The sequence below is a fragment of the Piliocolobus tephrosceles genome, chromosome 17 (assembly GCF_002776525.5).
Source record: "Piliocolobus tephrosceles isolate RC106 chromosome 17, ASM277652v3, whole genome shotgun sequence".
Taxonomy (NCBI): Eukaryota; Metazoa; Chordata; class Mammalia; order Primates; family Cercopithecidae; genus Piliocolobus; species Piliocolobus tephrosceles.
Window position 1 is genome coordinate 62,679,212 of NC_045450.1, and position 18,645 is coordinate 62,697,856.

General features: G+C 46.7%; 1 protein-coding gene across 1 annotated transcript in view; it reads left to right on the top strand.

Moving 5' to 3' along the window:
- The window catches only part of VAT1L (vesicle amine transport 1 like), a 189,588-nt gene extending 172,575 nt beyond the window's left edge, over positions 1 to 17,013 (top strand). The window contains exons 8-9 of the mRNA XM_023226853.1: positions 9,759 to 9,842; positions 14,481 to 17,013. Of these exons, the coding sequence (XP_023082621.1) occupies positions 9,759 to 9,842; positions 14,481 to 14,579 (183 nt within the window). The 3' untranslated portion in view covers positions 14,580 to 17,013. The remainder of the gene's footprint in view (positions 1 to 9,758; positions 9,843 to 14,480) is intronic.
- Positions 17,014 to 18,645: the final 1,632 nt, after the last annotated feature.

Genomic DNA, 18,645 nt, shown 5'->3' on the forward strand with positions numbered 1-18,645 from the left:
CCTCACATGGGAAAACGGACTTTGCAGACGAGATTAAGTTAAGGATTAGGTGTTGGGGAGATCCTCCTGGGTCTTTCAAAGAGGGAGGCAGGAGGAGAGTGAGAGTCAGAGAGATTTGAAGGTCTACTGTGCTGGCTTTGAAGATGGTGGGAGGGACCTGCAAGCAAAGAAATGCAAGTGCTTCTTCTAAAGATGGGAAAGTCAAAGAAATGAATTCTTCCCTGGAAACAAATGCGGGAAGGAATGCAGCCCTGCCAGAGCCTTGATGCTAACCCTTGTAAAACCCATTTCAAAATTTGACCTCCAGAACAGTAAGATAATAAATTTGTGCTTAAAGTCACTGTTAGTGGTCATCTGTTACAGTAATAATAGGAAACTGATATAAAACCTTACTTTCACTTTGTAGGAAATAAAGGGGGAAAAACCCAGTGTCACAGAGAGGCTGGGGAAACTGCCCGAAGTCACACTGTCAGAGAATGCAGGAGCCTGGACTCCCATTGCTCCACAGTACAGGCTGGTGTCCTCACAGGAAAGGCATATGCATTTGGCAAATAGGGGAATATTGGGGAAGCCATGGGAAAGTGATATTCACTTCTCTGTGACACTTCCCAGCACAGAAATGATTTGAAGCAATCAGAGTCGAGCTCTCTCAACTAGCAAAGAGGAAGTCTTTGCAATATGTGAAGGCCGTCAGAGCAAAACCAGAAGTCTTACAAAAGGGCCTTCAGTGGTGCAAATAGTGACTGGTTAGGGACTTCAAGATCTGCCACGCTCTTTGCTTCCAGACCCCAGTGTCAGGCCTCTGAGCCCAAGCCAAGCCATCGCATCCCCTGTAACTTGCACGTATACGCCCAGATGGCCTGAAGTAACTGAAGAATGACAAATGAAGTGCAAATGCCCTGCCTCGCCTTAACCGTTGACATCCCAAAAGAAGTGAAAATGGCCTGTCCTTGCCTTAAGCGATGATATCTTGTGAAATTCCTTTTCCTGGTTCATCCTGGCTCAAAAAGCTCCCCCACAGAGCACCTTGTGACCCCCACTCCTGCCTGCCAGAGAACAACCCCCCTTTGACTGTAATTTTCCTTTACCTACCCAAATCCTATAAAACGGCCCCAACCCTTATCTCCCTTCACTGACTCTCTTTTTGGACTTAGCGCGCCTGCACCCAGGTGAAATAAACAGCCATGTTGCTCACACAAAGCCTGTTTGGTGGTCTTTTCACGCGGACGCGCATGACACCCAGGATCTGGCCACTGCCTTCCTCTCCACCCGCCCTTGTATTTTTCTCCACCACTCTGACCTCCTCTTAGGGAATCCCACGTGGGATTCAGATCCACCTGGAGCCAAAGCACATGCTGCTCCCCTCCCTGAATCCCTATTGCTCAGCTCTTTCCATGGCTCACTCTTTCCTGCTTTTCAGATCTCACCCGTCACCTTGTTAAACCCACCTATATTAGTGTCCTGTAAGCTGCTGTCACAAATGACCACAAATATAGTGGCTTAAATGACATAAAAGTATTATCTTACAGTTCTGAAAGCCCAAAAATCAAGGTGTCCGCAGGGCTGGGCTTCATTCCTCGTGGAGGCTCTAAGGCAGAATTTATTTCCTTCCCTTCTTTAGCTTCTAGAGGTCACCTGTGTTTTTCTTGCCTCACGGTCCCTCCGGCAAGGGCATCACTCCAAACTCTGCTTCTCTTGTCCCACCACCGGCTCTCTGACCCAAACCCTCCTGCCTCCCTCCTGCAAGAATCACTGTGGTTCCATGGGGCCCCCAGATAATCCAGGATAATCCCCCATCTCAGATTTTTAGCTTAATCACTTCTACAAAGTCCTTTTGCCATGTCAGGTAACAAACATATCCTCAGGTTCTGGAGATTAGGGAATGGATGGCTTGGGAGTGTGAGGTCATTCTGTCTGCCTTTCCCCAGGGATCTTGTTTAAGTGGGTCACTCTCCCTCCACCCCTCACCATCTATTCTCCATTGTGGAACACTGCTCACTTCCTTTGTAGCACTTTTTTTTTTTTTTTTTTTTTTGAGATGGAGTTTCGCCCTTTTTGCCCAGGCTAGAGTGCAATGACGTAATCTCAGCTCACCGCAACCTCCGTCTCCCCGGTTCAAGTGATTCTCCTCCCTCAGCCTCCTCAGTAGTTGGGATTACAGGCGTGCACCACCACGCCTGGCTAATTTTGTATTTTTAGTAGAGACATGGTTTCTCCACGTTGGTCAGACTGGTGTTGAACTCCCAACCTCAGGTGATCCGCCCGCCAGGACCTCCCAAAGTGCTGGGTGAGCCACCCCACCCAGCTGTAGTACTTTTTTTTTAATGATTATGATAAGCCTATTTAATAAGGGAAAGTATGATTCCCCCAGGACAGACGGAGAACATCTGTTTCACCCAGTTCCTGGCCCAGGACTTTGGTTCTGTTGAATGAATGAATGAATGAATGAATGGGTAGTATAGCTATTATCATTCACATAAGAAAGATGAGACACAGAGAGAGGAAGCCACTTGTTGGAATGATATGACCAACTCAAAACAAAGCCAGGATTCAGTCCTGGAATGTTTCCACTGCCTCCTGCCACCATCTACTTGGGATGCTGTCAAAGTGGCCTCCCAGACACCAGAAGTGTCAGAGAAAGTCCAGACGTCCTCTGAGCTTAGAATGTTGGCATCCTGAGGTGCTTGAATGACATAACTCAGATTTCCTCCCTCCAGCTCTGTTGGACATGGCCTGAGTAAATCCAGAATCGCGGCCCTGGAAAATCCAGCTGCTGAGACCAGATCTGGCCAGCCACGCCGCTGGCAGTGGTGTCCCAGACTGGGTGTGGGACCATGGTCCTGATTATGAACAGACTCTGCTGGGCCACCCAGGCTGCACTGAGCAGGCCACCAAGAGAAAGCTGCCTGGGCCAGGGGTTCTAGGTTGTGGGACAGGCCAAAGACCTCTAAGTGAGGCTCAGCCACATGGCATCTCACATTCTCCACATATCCACTTTTTCATTCATTCATTCATCCTGGAAGCTATTGTGTGACAGATGTCCTTTTGCTCTATGGACTCTGAGGTAGACACCACTGTCCTGCCCATATACAGCTGAAATCCCCAATATGGTAGCTGTGAGCCATGGGAGGCCAATGAGGACTTCAAGTGTGGTTCATGTGAATTGAGATTTACTCTCAGTAGAAAATACACCCTAGATTCCAAACAGTCCCCCCCCGCAAAAAAGTGTAAATTATTACTTCATCATATTGAGTATATATTGAAATAACATGTTGGATATATTTGCTTAAATATCTTAAAATTAATTTCACCAGTTTCGTTTTACATTTCTTGACTTGGTTAATTAGAAAAATTTTAGCCACATTTGTGGTTCACTTTATATTTTAGATGGCACTGTTCTGTTGATTTGCAATGGAGAGGAGAGGCAGATGTGTAACTTACAAGGCTGGGGTAGGGTTGACATTATCAGCCAGCTACGTGTGAAGGGAGAAGTGCTTGGGCAAGACTGTGAGGTTGGGGGTGGAGGGCAAATGCTTAGAAGAGCTCACATCCAAGTCAACAGCTGCAAGAGAAATCCAAGGTAGCTCAGGGACCAGGGCACTCCAGGAAGGGACCCAGGATATAGAGAGACACAGTGCAGAGAGCCCAGTGAACTTCAGATGCATTGTAAGTGGTGGACATGAGGGCGCGTTAAGAGGTGAAGAAAAGCAATAAAGCCAGAAAAGGCAAGTTACCAGCTCCAGAAACATGTAGTCCAAAGGTGTTCAGCAGAATTATGTGAGCCACACGCAAAGTGTTAAATTTTCTAGTTTCTAGCCATATTTTCAAAACTATAAAAACTAATTTTAGTAATTGTTATTTCAACATGTAATAAATGTCAACAATTCTTACTAAGATAGTTTGGATTTTTTATGATGATTAAGTCTGTGAATTTTACACTGACAGCACACGGCGATTTTTACTAGCCAAATTTCAAATGCTCACTTGCCACATAGACTAGTGGCTATAGTATTAGGCAATGCAGGTCTACTAGACGGTTCTCTTGAATATAGTGGAGAAGGCTTTTAAACAGAAGAGTACTTTAGGAAAAAAAAACACCTCTGACAGTCCCAACGGAGAAGACAAGTCTCCCATGTGCTACTGAGCTTTCTGGAGCTCATCACTATCTTCTGGGCACGGTCACCCACGCCAGGGTACTTCCACTTACAAATGGTAATTTGGGAGTAATGTCTCTTTTGTGCAGTCTTTGCTTTGCCAAGGTGTTACTTGAGAGCAGTGTGGGGTGTTGACAACAGAGGAAGGGGAAGCTGCCCTCTCAAATCCCCCATGGTTCTCGCCACCTTTCAGATGGGCACCAGAGGCAAGAACCTTGGATTTTGTAATCATTGGGTGTTGCATCTGTGAAACTGTGGTGCTTAACTCAGCTTATCATCCGGTTTCTCCTCTGTGAAACTGATGCAGACACTTCTAAGAGGCTTGGTGTGTGTGGATAAAAGGAAGGAACTTATGCAAAGAGCCTCATACGGTGACCTAAGAAAGAATTAATCAGGAACAGTATCATTTCTTTCCTTCAACATTGTCATCAGAAAGGGTCTTTTCCATCTCCAAGAGCAAAGAGGATAGAAATGCAAACAGCGTGACTAGGGGGTCAGGCTACTGAAATGGCCTCTTGGAAATACTGCTAATCCTTTATCCATCCTTTCCATAAGGGACTTCAAGGAGTCAGTTCATTTCGGAAGAAATATCCAAAAAGCATGCAGAATAGAGGCAGCCCTGCAGGGAGCTTTTTCTCCTGGCATCACAATAAGCTTTAACTGGTGAGAAAACAGCTTTTCAGTGTCTCTGGGCTCTGTCTTATTGGAGAGGCAGCTTAAAAGTTGTTCCTAGTCTCCAAGGAGTTTTCAGATGCTAATAACTTGCCAGAGTGAAAAATAACTGAATGCTGGGAAGCCATGACGTGAGACATTACCTACCTCGTTCCTCTGCCTTTGAGAGTCAAATGAAGCAGTACAGACTGGGCAGAACTGGGAAAGAGCTTTGAAGTCTGGCAGCCCTAAGTGTCAACCACAATTCTGTCACAATTAACTATATAATCTTTGGATAAATTGCTTCTATTTTTGAGCATCAGGGCACATATCTGCAAAACGGGGATATGTGTTGAAAGGTAAGAACTATGTACGTAAGATAAGAATATATTACCTATTATTGCATTTAATCTCCCCACCCCGCCACCCCCCCAACAAACTTAGAGGCACTTACGATCTCCCAGTTTCTGTGAGTGGGGAATCTGGGCACAGCTTAGTTGGTCCTTTGACTCTTACAAGGCTGTAATCAGGAAAGGGGTCCAGATCCCAAGACAGGGCCTTGGGTCTCCCACAGGAAAGAATTTAGGGCGAATTCACAGTGCAAAGCAAAAACAAGTTTAAGAAAGTCAAGTGGTGAAACGATAGCTATGCCACAGAGTAGGGCGTTCCAGAAAGTAAGAGGAACAACATGTTTACTCTGGGTATAATGCTTGTTTAAATATACGATAAAAAAGAGCATGGGCCGAGCATGGTGGCTCACGCCTGTGATCCCAGCACTTTGGGAGGTCGAGGCGGGTGGATCACAAGGTCAGGAGATCGAGACCATCCTGGCTAACACAGTGAAAACCCATCTCTACTAAAAATACAAAAAATTAGTCGGGCATAGTGGCGGGCGCCTGTAGTCCCAGCTACTCTGGAGGTTGAGGAGGAAGAATGGCGTGAACCCAGGAGGCGAAGCTTGAAGTGAGCCGAGTTCGTGGCAGTGTACTCCAGCCTGGGCAACAGAGTGACACTCCATCTCAAAAAAAAAAAAAAAAAAGAGCATGGGGTGTCATTCGCGTCCGCGTGAAGAGACCACCAAACAGGCTTTGTGTGAGCAACATGGCCGTTTATTTCACCTGGCTGCAGGCGGGCTGAGTCCAAAAAGAGAGTCAGCAAAGGGAGATAAGTGTGGGGCCGTTTTATAGGGTTTGGGTAGGTAAAGGAAAATTATAGTCAAAGGGAGGTTGTTCTCTGGTGGGCAGGAGTGGAGGTCACAAGATGCTCAGTGGAGGAGCTTTTTGAGCCAGGAAAAGGAATTTCACAAGATAATAGCATCGCTTAAGGAAAGGACCGGCCATTTTCACTTCTCTTGTGGTGGAATGTCATCGGTTAAGGCGAGGCAGGGCATTTGCACTTCTTTTGTGATTCTTCAGTTACTTCAGGCCATCTGCGCGTATACGTGCAAGTCACAGGGGATGCAATGGCTTGGCTTGGGCTCAGAGGCCTGACATGGGGGACATGTGCTCTCCTACAAGGGTTTGTGATAAAGGATTAATTTTCTTAATTACTGTGTTTTGCAAGAATCAATTTTTTTTTCTTTTTTCTTTTTTTTTTTTAGATAGTCTTGCTGTGTTGCCCAGGCTGCAGCACAGTGGTACGATTTCAGCTCACTGCAACCTCCACCTCCCGGGTTCAAGCAATTCTCCTGCCATAGCCCCTCAAGTAGCTGGGATTACAGGCACCCACCACCACACCCAGCTAATTTTTGTATTTTTAGTAGAGATGGGGTTTCCCCATGTTGGCCAGGCTGGTCTCAATCTCCTGACCTCAAGTGATCGGCCCGCCTTGGCCTCCCAAAGTGCTGGGATTACAAGTGTGAGCCACTGTGCCCGGCCTGATATTATTTTTAAAGTAAAATTACTAATGCTTCTGTTCTCAAGATATGAAGATATCGTTATCAGGACACTCCCAAGTCTGGGTCTATTTAGTAAACATGATCAATCTGTTCCCTTAAACCATGAGCATCTAGAGGCCAGGAATATCTAACTCTCTGGGGATGCGGTCAGCAAGTCCCAGCCTCATTTTCCTACCCGTCACTCAGGACGGAGTTGCTCTGGTTCAAATGCCTCTGACAAAGGTGTCAGCTGGGGCTGTGGTCTCAACTGGGGAAGGGTCTGCTTCCAAGGTCTCTGTGGCTGTTGGCAGGATTCAGTTCCTCACCGGCATTTGGACTGAGGGTATCTGCTCCTCACTGACTGTTGGCTGGGATCTGCCCTCAATTTCTTGCCATGTGCACCTCTCCACAGGGCAGGTCACAACATGGCAGCTCAAGTCATCAGAACAAGGATGCGTCAAGAGTTAGAGAAAGAGGGACTGCAAAATGGAAGTCACGGTCCTTTACTACCTAATTTTGGAAGTGATATATCATCACTTTTGCTCTATTCTGTGCTTAGAAGCAAGTCACTAGGTCCAGCCTACATTCACGGGGAGGGGACGAGTACCAGGCAGTGGGGATTCCTGACAATCGCTTTAGAAGGTGTCTGCTATAATCCATGAAGATTCCCGGTGGGTAGTAGCTATTATGAACAAATGTGAAAACCCTTTGAAAAGCAGAGCTCACTGCAGAAATAAAAGGAATCTACTGGATTGTGTATTAGGGCCAGTAGAATAAAATAAAAGTAATCTACTGGATTGTGTATTAGGGCCAAGAAATTTAACAATCATAAGACAGTCAGAGATCAGAGCCGAGCACAGTGGCTCATGCCTGCCAATGGCGGAAGGACCACTTGAAGCCAAGAGTTCATGAGCAGCCTGGCAACATGGCATAAACCATATCTCTACTAAAAAAAAAAAAAAAAAAGGCAAAACATTAGCTGAACATGTGGTGACGCTTGCCTGTAATAATCCTAGCTACTTGGGAGGCTAAGGTGGGAGGATGGCTTGAGACCAGGAGGTCAAACCTGCAGTGATCTGTTATTGTACTGCTTCACTCCGGCCAAGGCAACAGAGCGAGACCTTGTCCCCCCAAAAATGGGTTGATTCTGATCACTGCCAGGTTGTTCAAAGACTGCATTTTAAAATGCATTTATATTAAATACTGATTTGATGATATGTTACCAGACAGACACTAAAGTTAAAAGGTATCCATTTCTTCTACATGTTTTATCATATATCCATAGCTCTTTCTAGTTATTTTAGTGTATGTGTGTTTTTATGGAGACAGAGATTAAAATATTTTAAATATGCATGTCAGTTCTCATTTAGCAATATTACAACATTTAATTCTGCTGTGCAGTCTTTGTAATTAACTGCATATATCTTTATATTCTTTAACAGTCACGTATCATTTCCTTTCAGTGGATAGATGTGAGTGAGTCATTGTTTACTTAACCATCCCCTTAACTCTGGGACATACAAGTTGCTTCAATGTTTTGCCAAAAAAAGCAATACTGTAATTGAGTATCTTTTGTGTAGTAAGTTTTTTTCCCCATAATTTAAATTATGTCTTTAGGATAAATTTCCAGAAAAGCAATTAGAATACAAACTTTTTTTTTTTTTTTTTTGAGGCGGAGTCTCGCTCTGTCGCCCAGACAGTGGCCTGATCTCAGCTCACTTCAAGCTCCGCCTCCCGGGTTTACGCCATTCTCCTGCCTCAGCCTCCGGAGTAGCTGGGACTACAGGCGCCCGCCACCTCGCCCGGCTTTCGCCCGGCTAGTTTTTGTATTTTTAGTAGAGACGGGGTTTCACCGTGTTAGCCAGGATGGTCTTGATCTCCTGACCTCGTGATCCGCCCGTCTCGGCCTCCCAAAGTGCTGGGATTACAGGCTTGAGCCACCGCGCCCGGCCTAGAATACAAACATTTTAATAGCTGTGTCAAGTTGTTATCCAAATGTGTAGAAGGCTTCGGTTTTCATACAAGCAAACACTGCTCTATCAATCAGCCACAGGGTGAGTTCCTCAGAGGCAGGCACTGTATCTTACTTTTTGTTGAACCATAGCATCTAGGCTACAAGCAACATTTAATGAATATTTTTGGACTGAATGAACACAAATTTTAAATGTTTGAAACTTCAGGAAAAATATTTAGGCTAGATCTATTTAAAACAAATTTTTTTCTTAATCAAGAGATGTGCATTTCCATGCAGATTTCGCTGAGATGTGGAGCACGGGCCTGTACCAAGCACCAAGCTCCATGGTGCCCTTTCTGGACTTCATTTAACTCTCATGCTTTCCTCCCCGACCCCACCCTCAACAGTTGGAATTCTACGTGACAACAGAATGAGATGCTCAAAATGCAAATTGGGTTCTGCCAAAACCTTGCTGTTTCAGAGGGTCCCAGGAGACACCTGTGGGCCTGGCAAGCCCCCAACATTTGAAAAGAAACAGGAGGCCCTCTTTTCTGGGGAGAATACTATAATGTTGAGGGGCAACTCCACTTAGAGACAACGTTTCCTCCCAATAACCAGAATCGTGAGAATTTTCCTGAGCGCAGTTCAGCCTTGACTAATGGGTCAATTTAGCCCAACTGTGAGTCACAGTTAAATAACACTGAAGCAAGCAGGGCACAAATGAAATGACCTTCAGAAAGTATCTTTATTGGTCAAAATGTAATTTGACTAAAGCACCCTGCCACCCTGCGGCATGTCACTGAGAATTCCAGACAACCTTCCCCCCACCCTTTTAAGAAATGTTCGTCTACTTATTTCAAGAGCTGTCACCCTCATTTTTTCGACCCAGAGGATGTTTGCACGAGATCGGTGTGTGTGAATGGCACAACCAGAATGAAGTTGCACCCGCAACGTCCAACATCGCCTTCTTAGCCACTAAGCTTGAGCCGCAGCGCCCTCTGTTGGTCACAGGGTTTCACCATGTCGACCAGGCTGGTCTCGGACAGTTTGCGTTTTCCAGGCCCTCTTTATAACGGCAACACCTCACCTAACCAGCACCTCTGTTTCTCACTTTGTCTGGCAGGTGAAGGAGGCCATGCAGCGGATTCACGACCGAGGGAACATTGGCAAGTTAATTCTGGATGTAGAAAAGACCCCAACTCCACTGGTGAGTGAAAAGCAGAGGAGTCTGTTCAGCTCCACGTGAGATAGCACCACAGCTCAATCAGGTGCACACACAGGTGGGGTAGAAGGAAGTACAGGTAGCTTGTGGGCTAGTGGAGGAGACCAGGGGTAATCAAATGATTTCACACATGAGGGATTCATGACAAACTGAGATGATGCTGAAAAGGCAAGGCCAGCGCTTCAGTGAGAGCCTATCAAAAGCAATCTGAAGGCATAGGCAGGAAAGCATAGCAACAACAGACCTGTCTATTACAGCTGCTAGCTCTTGGGGGAAACTCCTGGAAAATTTCAATAATTTCACATTCATGTTCCTAACAGAATGATGCCAGCTGCTTCCGAGATGCTCCCTGATGGTTCCACTGATTTTTTTTCTTTCAGAGGGAGAGAGAGAGTTTCACTCTGTCACCTAGGCTGGAGTGCAGTAGCACTGTCTCAACTCACTGCAGCCCCCACCTCCTGAACTCAAGGGATCCTCCCACCTCAGCCTCTTGAGCAGCTGAGACTATAGAGGACAGCACTGCCATGCCCGGCTAATTATAATAATTATTGGCCGGGCGCGGTGGCTCACGCCTGTAATCCCAGCACTTTGGGAGGCCAAGGTGGGTGGATCATCTGAGGTCAGGAGTTCGAGACCAGCCTGGCCAAGATGGTGAAACCTCATCTCTACTAAAAGTACAAAAATTAGGTGGGTGTCGTGGCAGGCACCTATAATCCCAGCTACTGGGGAGGCTGAGGCAGGAGAATTGCTTCAACCCAGGAGGCAGAGATTGCAGTGAGTCATGATTGCGCCATTGCACTCCAGCCTGAGGTACTAGAGCGAGACTTCATCTCAAAAAATAATAATAATAGAAAATAAAATGAATATAATTAAAATATAAATAAAAATATAATTAAAAATATTATCATTATTTTTAGAGACAGGGTCTCACCATGTTGCCTAGGCTGGTCTCGAGCTCCTGAGTTCAAGCAATCTACCTATCTCGGCCTCCCAAAGTGCTGGGATTATAGGTGTGAGCTACCACACCCAGCTGTGATTTCTTTTTTTTTCTTTTACTGGGACGAAACCCTTATATCCCAGGGATACCACCAGTTCTCCCCAGGGCCCCTCGAGGAGGGCCTATGTAGTGGTGTGGTCAGTGCACAGACCACCCGACTGCACGGATTCAAAACCCCGAGCCTGTGTTTATGACGTGGGCAAGTTACTTGACTAGTCAGCTTTGATCCCCTGTCTGTAAATTGGAGATCGATAAGTTCTCAGAATAGCATTCATAAAGTATTGTCTGGCATGTACTAAGTTTCAGGTCATCTTTTTTGGAGACGGAGTCCCTCTGTGGCCCAGGCTGGAGTGCAATGGCACGATCACAGCTCACTGCAACCTCCGCCTCCCGGGTTCAAGTGATCCTCCCACCTCAGCCTCCCGAGTAGCTGGAATTACAGGAGTAGCTGGAATTACAGGCACATGCCACCACACTCAGCTAATTTTTTTTTATTATTTTTAGTAGAGGCAGGGTTTCTTTTTTTTTTGAGACAGAGTCTCGGCTCTGACGCCCAGGCTGGAGTGCAGTGGCCGGCTCACTGCAAGCTCCGCCCCCCTGGGTTTACACCATTCTCCTGCCTCAGCCTCCGGAGTAGCTGGGACTACAGGCGCCCGCCACCTCGCCCGGCTAGTTTTTTGTATTTTTTAGTAGAGACGGGGTTTCACCGTGTTAGCCAGGATGGTCTCGATCTCCTGACCTCGTGATCCGCCCGTCTCGGCCTCCCAAAGTGCCGGGATTACAGGCTTGAGCCACCGCGCCCGGCCTAGAGGCAGGGTTTCACCATGTTGACCAGGCTGGTCTCGGACTCCTGACCCCAGGTGACGCACCTGCCTTGGCCTCCCAAAGAGCTGGGATTACAGGCATGAGACACTGTACCGGGCCCTCTTGAAGGCTTTTATCCCTGAGACCTAAAGAAACAACTAGACAGTAGAGAGTGGGTATTCGGAGCAACCACGTGGTGGAAAAGAGGCCAACGGCCTATCTAGACGGAAAAGCAGACTTGAAGGAAAGGGAGCATGTCGTCAGGTTAAACAGAAGACATGGAGACGCAGGAGGGATCCAGTGAGGTCATTTTAGGGCTAGCACCTGACGGAAGAGGAAACAACTCAAGCTCCAGGCTCCGCAGGATGGGTCGCTGTCCACTCGGCGGGTGTTGGAGGAGGGGGACGGAGGCGCCTGCGAGGTGCTTTCTCCTAGTGGAATGACCAGTTTTTTTTTTTTTTTTTTTTTTAAGACGGAGCCTCATTCTGTCACCCAGGCTGGAGTGCAGTGGTGTGATCTCGGCTCACTGCAACCTTTGCCTCCCGGGTTCAAGTGATTCTCATGCTGCAGGTTCCAGAGTAGCTGGGATTACAGGTGCACACCACACCATGCCCGGCTAATTTTTGTATTTTTAGTAGAGACTGGGTTTCACCATGTTGGCCAGGTTGGTCTTGAAATCCTGACCTCAGATGATCTGCCCGCCTCGGCCTCCCAAAGTGCTAGGGTTACAGGCGTGAGCCACCACACCCAGCCATGACCACTCTCAGCCCTCACTCAGCCCTGAATCTGCCCAGCTAGCATGCTGCAGGAGTCACACTGCTCCTCTAGAATAGTCTGGGCTGTAAGGCATATTGGCAGCACCCAGGCAGGGGAAGTCGATTGCTATTGGCAGCTCCAGAAGTGAATTTCCTGGGAAGCACTAAGAGTGGAGTCTCTCCTGCGCAGAGCCTCCTCTTGATGAGGCTGGACCAAAGCAAAAGTCAGAACTCATCCTATGATGTGTCATGAGGTCAGAGCAGAGGCAGAACTGCTGCCTCCAAACCCCACAGTACCAGAGGGCAGCCCTGCCCTAGTCCTGGCCATCAGACCAGTGCCCCAGAGAACAGGGGTGGCCTTTCCTGAAAGCAACTGACCTCTGCTGCCCTTACGGCTTCTGTGGTCACATCACCTCAGGGTCTCCCTTTCCACTGCTGCAGAACGGAACTAACAATAATTACTACTATTGCTACGACTTCATAGAGTCGTAGAGAAGATTAAAAGAACCAGTGTCTGTGAGCCAACTGGCATATTGGGGATGACTATGGATTATAATATACACTACTAAGGGACAGCTTAGTTGGTTAGTTCTTCATTATCCTAAAGCGCTTGTTGCATACATACCTAGTTGTAGGGAAGAAAACTGCAGAGACCTGGTCCTCCCCTGTGGTATCTATGGTTCGGCAGGGGCAGATGGACATTGGTCAATGAGCCATTCATATAAATGGGACATTGCAACTCTTGATCAGTGCTACAAAGAAGAGGTATTTGGGCCATGAAAGCTCGTAATATGGAGATTGTTCCAGTTAGGGAATTCTGCCAAGGCTTCCTTGAGGAAGTAGGATAAGCCCCAAAGGAAATGTAGGGATGAACTGGGCAGAGGGGGTGGAGGAATGATATTCCGGGGAGAAGGCACTGCACATGCCATGGCCAAGGGGGGAAACCCAGCTTCAGGTGAGACAACATGGGGTGGGCTGAGATTCAGGGGCCAAACTCCTATTTGTCAGAATAGGCTGTTACGCAGCCAGGAACTCTAGTTTGGGAGATCTGGGGTCCAACCTAGATCAGGAGCTAAGAACAGAAAAGAAATCTGAGACACACACAGCTCACATAGGGCGATGCTAATGGACATTTGTTCTGAGCCTCTCTCATGTGCTCAGCCGTTTGCTAGACTCTTCAGATACATTGCTCCATCTTCTTTCACCTGGTTCTTGTAACAACTTTATAAGGCAAGTAGATTTATCGCCACTGTCATGATGGAGGAAATGAAGGCCCCGAGGGGTATTCATAACTATGCCAGGTACCAGTGGTTCACAAAAGAAAAGGAACCAAGCAAAATCCCTGTCTTCCCAGAAACTATATTCCAATGGGGGAACAGAGACCAAAAAGCAGATCAATACACCTTTGTTCTGGTTGTTGTATCTGTTCTTCCTAAGTGACAGCATCAAGACTTCAACTCTGGTGGTCTGTGCAGCTGACGCTGTCAATACCCCTCCCGTCTCCCCTTGGCGCTTGGGTCCCCTGCACTCCAGGGGCTTCCTCTTGTGGGCACCTGCCCCTCTCTGCCTGACAGCTAACTCTCGTCACCAGAGCATGCTTGAGTTTTGCACAGAACCTGCATGGGGTCCAGGGAGATAACTCACCTCCCCTGAGAGCAGTCCTCAGCCATAAAGTGGTTTCCTCCTCCCTCAGAAGGGGCAGCTCTAAGATGTGCCCCCCAGGGTCTCTCAGCGGTCCCCAGCAGGACTGAGTCCCACTACCCACACAGGAGCTGACTTACTAACATCTCCTGCATTGGATCCTTCCCCTTTTCAGTCTCATGTCTTCGCTCACCTGCTAGTGCTTCGTGGGATCACCTCCCAATTCCAGATACTGGCATTCAAATCCTTATCTCAGCACCATCTCTTGGGGTCCCCAACGTATGACAGCTAATCCTGTACTGCCTTCCAGGGAAACAAGCAATCCTAGCCCTAGCCCCCAAGTCCTCCCATGGGACTCTGTCAGATGCTCAGAGATGACGGGTCTGGGTTGCATAGCTCTCAGTAACATCCTCTTTTGAATTACAGATGGCCAATGACAGCACAGAGACCAGTGAAGCAGGGGAAGAGGAGGAGGACCATGAGGGAGACAGCGAGAACAAGGAGCGGATGCCCTTTATCCAGTAACCCAGGACCCAGGTGGGAGAATGTGAAGGATGGTTTGGAAGACGAGGACCCGGCTGAGAAAACTCTTCTGTGCCCCAGTGAACAAATGCTGTAGTCCAGTGCGTGTCGTGTTTGTCTGCAGTCAGCTGAGCTAAAAAGCTGTTGATCACTGTTGTTTTTTGAAATTAAGTGCCAATCCCATGCCATGCAGTATTATGTCCCTCTTCTATCTCTGTATTACATACTCCCCTCTCCCCTGTATCAAAACCATCCATCTGTGGGTTCTTCTTGACAGTTCTAGAACAGCCTTGCAAATTAATACAAGCCCCAGGCCCAATGCCTAAGAGACCAGACATGGGCAAAGACAAGTTTGGATGGAAAGGTGTCATCACAGAGCCCTGTTCAGCTCCTAGAATTCTTCAGGCCAGTGACACTCTTTTGCTGCTGACCACCCATGCCTCTGATGAGAACACTTGCTAATTTGGCCGGCAGAAAGAGAGTAGACCACATGTTTTCATAAGCCCACAAATTTAGAAACTCTCTTAGTAGTACTTTTTCCTCTCTCCATTTAAGAGAGGACTATGGTCAAAAGTTTGAGCCATTCTCTTCTACCCCTTCAGTGTTTGACCCTTTCACTGGCTCTCATCCATAAACACAGGGAGGCAGGTACGGATTTTTCACAGAAGACAATGGGTCAGCATCATGAGTTTGAGGACCTGCTGTGAAGATTTATCCTCCAAAACATCTCATGAGCAGGATTCTTCCTGCTCCATATCTATTTTGATTTTAAGAGAACACCACATACGAGATGCATTCAGAAGTCATTCTTGAGCATTGTTGGTGTTTGCACACTTGCCACCTGCATTGCCAATTCTGTAAACTTGAATTTCTGGGGTAAAGTGACCACTTTGACCATGCGTGGATTTCCCAAAGAGTTCCCTTGCGGACCATAGGTGGAAAAGTCAAGGAGCATCTCCTTCCTGGCCGAAGCATGTCCCAACATGTAACAAACTCTAGTGATATAAAAGGTTTATATTCAGCATCTGATGCCAGATGTACAGTTCCTCCCATCCCATATATAAACCCCTGGTGTAGAATCTGCATCGCCCCTGCTCTTGGGAAACCAAGGAACAAGCCACCTGCTCACACACCTTGTTCAATTTTTCAGCCCCTAAGAACCTCACCCCCATGTCATTTGACTGCACTTGAGAGGTGAATCTAGTTACCCTCGAGAAAGAGAAGGATCTCAATGTCTCCCCCCAACGGCGCCCCTCACTCCCTCATTCCAGTCCTTTTGGCTAAAATGGTTAACTATCACTCACAAACCAATCTGGAAATCCCAGGAGCTCACGGGATTAGTACCCCAACTTTGTGTTCTGAGAAACATCAGAGGGCTTTTACATTGCCCAGTTTCTCCACCAACAAGCCTTAGGGTGGACCCAAGCCTTTCCCCAGGTGGTAGGAACGAATGCATCTTAGCAATTACCTGATTTCCAGTCCTTTTGTAGCAAATATCACCTCATTCGTGTTCTTTTTTCCTATCCTAAGCTTAGGATGATGAGTTATGTATACCAAATATTTATCTTAAGAGTTTCTCCCCATTGTGAATGTGTATGTAAAATACGAAGACAAGAAAGGGTGCCGTCATCTGAGGAATCAAGGGAAGAGAGTATCCCAAAAGAGGACACCAACATCATTCTTTTCTTCCTAATCCAAGACTCACCACTATTCCAGTTCTGGGCCATTTAGAGAGATAATGGGGCGTTTATTCCCCTATTACCTTTGCTAAGTGCTGTATTATTGGCTGTTTCTCCTATAACCATGCCAAAAAGGGGGTCTTGGGGAGAACTGTCATCCAAGTGGCATTCCTAGTAAGTTGGGCAGAAATGACATTTTCCAGAGCTGAAGGAGCGAAGAGCCATTGGCCTTATTAGGGCTCTCCTTCCCCAGGGGCGTGGGAACTCAGCTACATTCAGAATTCACATCGCCTTTGTTATGACCAGAGGAGAGGCATAAAGAGGTACTCCCCACCCCACCCCCAAATCTGGGTATGGTTTTGTTTTGTTTAACTAGCAAAGTTAATCCAGTAATCACAAATTATGCCAGATGTAAAGAAAACCCTTTCAGAGTACAGAATGAGAAAACTAGAGTTTGACCAGTAAGACTCATTTCTGCCATGAAGAACCGGGGGGACGCAAGTTAATTGTTTAACGTACTCTCATTTTAAGCACTTTCTTTCCTGTCTCTTGATTGTTTTTTCTGAAGGAAGTGTAAAGAATGTCTCAGTCTGCCTTAAAGGAACTGTGAAGGCTTCTCTGTAATTTAAACTTGATTGAAGTGAACTGAAACATTGTCTAATGTCTTCGTGGCTTTAGAGCTTTTGTTATATTGTGCCTACAAAGCAAATTATGTTTACATAAAAATATAAATAAAGTATTCAGCATAGCAAAACCTCGCCTGGCATCTGCTATTCCACATAAATCATTGCTGGATAAGCAGTTGCACTATTTTTTTTTTTTTTTTTTTTTTTTTGAGACAGAGTCTCGCTCTGTGACCCAGACTGGATTGCAGTGGCGCGATCTTGGCTCGCTGCAAGCTCCACCTCCCAGGCTCACACTATTCTCCTACCTCAGCCTCCCGAGTAGCTGGGACTACAGGCACCCACCACCATGCCCGGCTAATTTTTTGCATTTTTAGTAGAGACGGGGTTTCACCATGTTAGCCAGGATGGTCTCGATCTCCTGACCTCGTGATCCGCCCGCCTCGGCCTCCCAAAGTGCTGGAATTACAGGCATGAGCCACCACGCCCGGCTGCAGTCGCACTATTAAATATGCAATGAATGGGAAACTGAAACACGAAAAGTTAAAAAAATAAAGGGAGCATGTCCAGATGAGAAACTAAAGACCACACAGAGAAAATAGGGGTTAAGAGGAGAAAAGCCTTTAAAACCATGCTAAGGTTCCCTCAAGCTAGAAAGTAAAACCATAAGGTAAAAAATATATACATAAATTGAAAACATCATATGGGCCAGGCACGGTGGCTCACACCTGTAGTCCCAGCACTTCGGGAAACTGACGCCAGTGGATCACCTGAGGTTAGGTGAAAGCCTGGCCAACATGGTGAAACCTCATCTCTGCTAAAAATACAAAAAGTAGCTCAGTATGGTGGTGTTTGCCTGTAATCCCAGCTACTCTCAGGAGCCTGAGGCAAGAGAATCACTTGAACCTGAAAGACAGAGGTTGCCATGAGTTGAGATCACATCACCGCACTCCAGCCTGGGTGACAGAATGAGCCTCTGTCTCAGCAACAAAACAAAACCAAAAAAACTATTATATGATCATGATGACAGTGATGATACAGGTAACGATAATAGAATAACAATAGGCCCGGCGTGGTGGCTCACGCCTGTAATCCCAGCACTTTGGGAGGCCAAGGCGGGCGGATCACGAGGTCAGGAGATTGATACCATCCTGGCTAACACGGTGAAAACCCATTTCTATTAAAAATACCAAAAATTATCCGGGCGTGGTGGCGGGTGCCTGTAGTCCTGGCTACCAGGGAGCCTGAGGCAGGAGAATGACGTGAACCCAGGAGGCGGAGCTTGCAGTGAGCAGAGATCACGCCACTGCACTGCAGCCTGGGCGACAGAGTGAGACAACATCTCAAAAAAAAAAAAAAAAAAAAAAAAAGGATAGAACAATAATAATGCCCAACGTTTATAAGGCGACCTACTACATGTAGCTAAAAACTGTACACATATTAATTCACATGCCTTCCCCACAGCCCTAAGAGGTAAGGTCTATCATTATGTCCACATACAGGTGACAAGATTGAAACACAGGGAGCCTGTGCCCTTTCTAAGATCACATGCTACTAAGTGAAAGCTGGAACTCACCAATTTCCAGCCATACTTTTGCTGCCAGAATTCACGCTCTTAACCACCTGATCATGCTACCTTGAACCTTAAATAACGGAAAAACATAACACATTTCAAATGAGCGATCGCTTGTTCACTTGAAACCCATTAGGGGTTCGGTTTTCTCTGATTTCAAGGATATGCGTGTAAATTTGTCTTGCTTTGTAGCA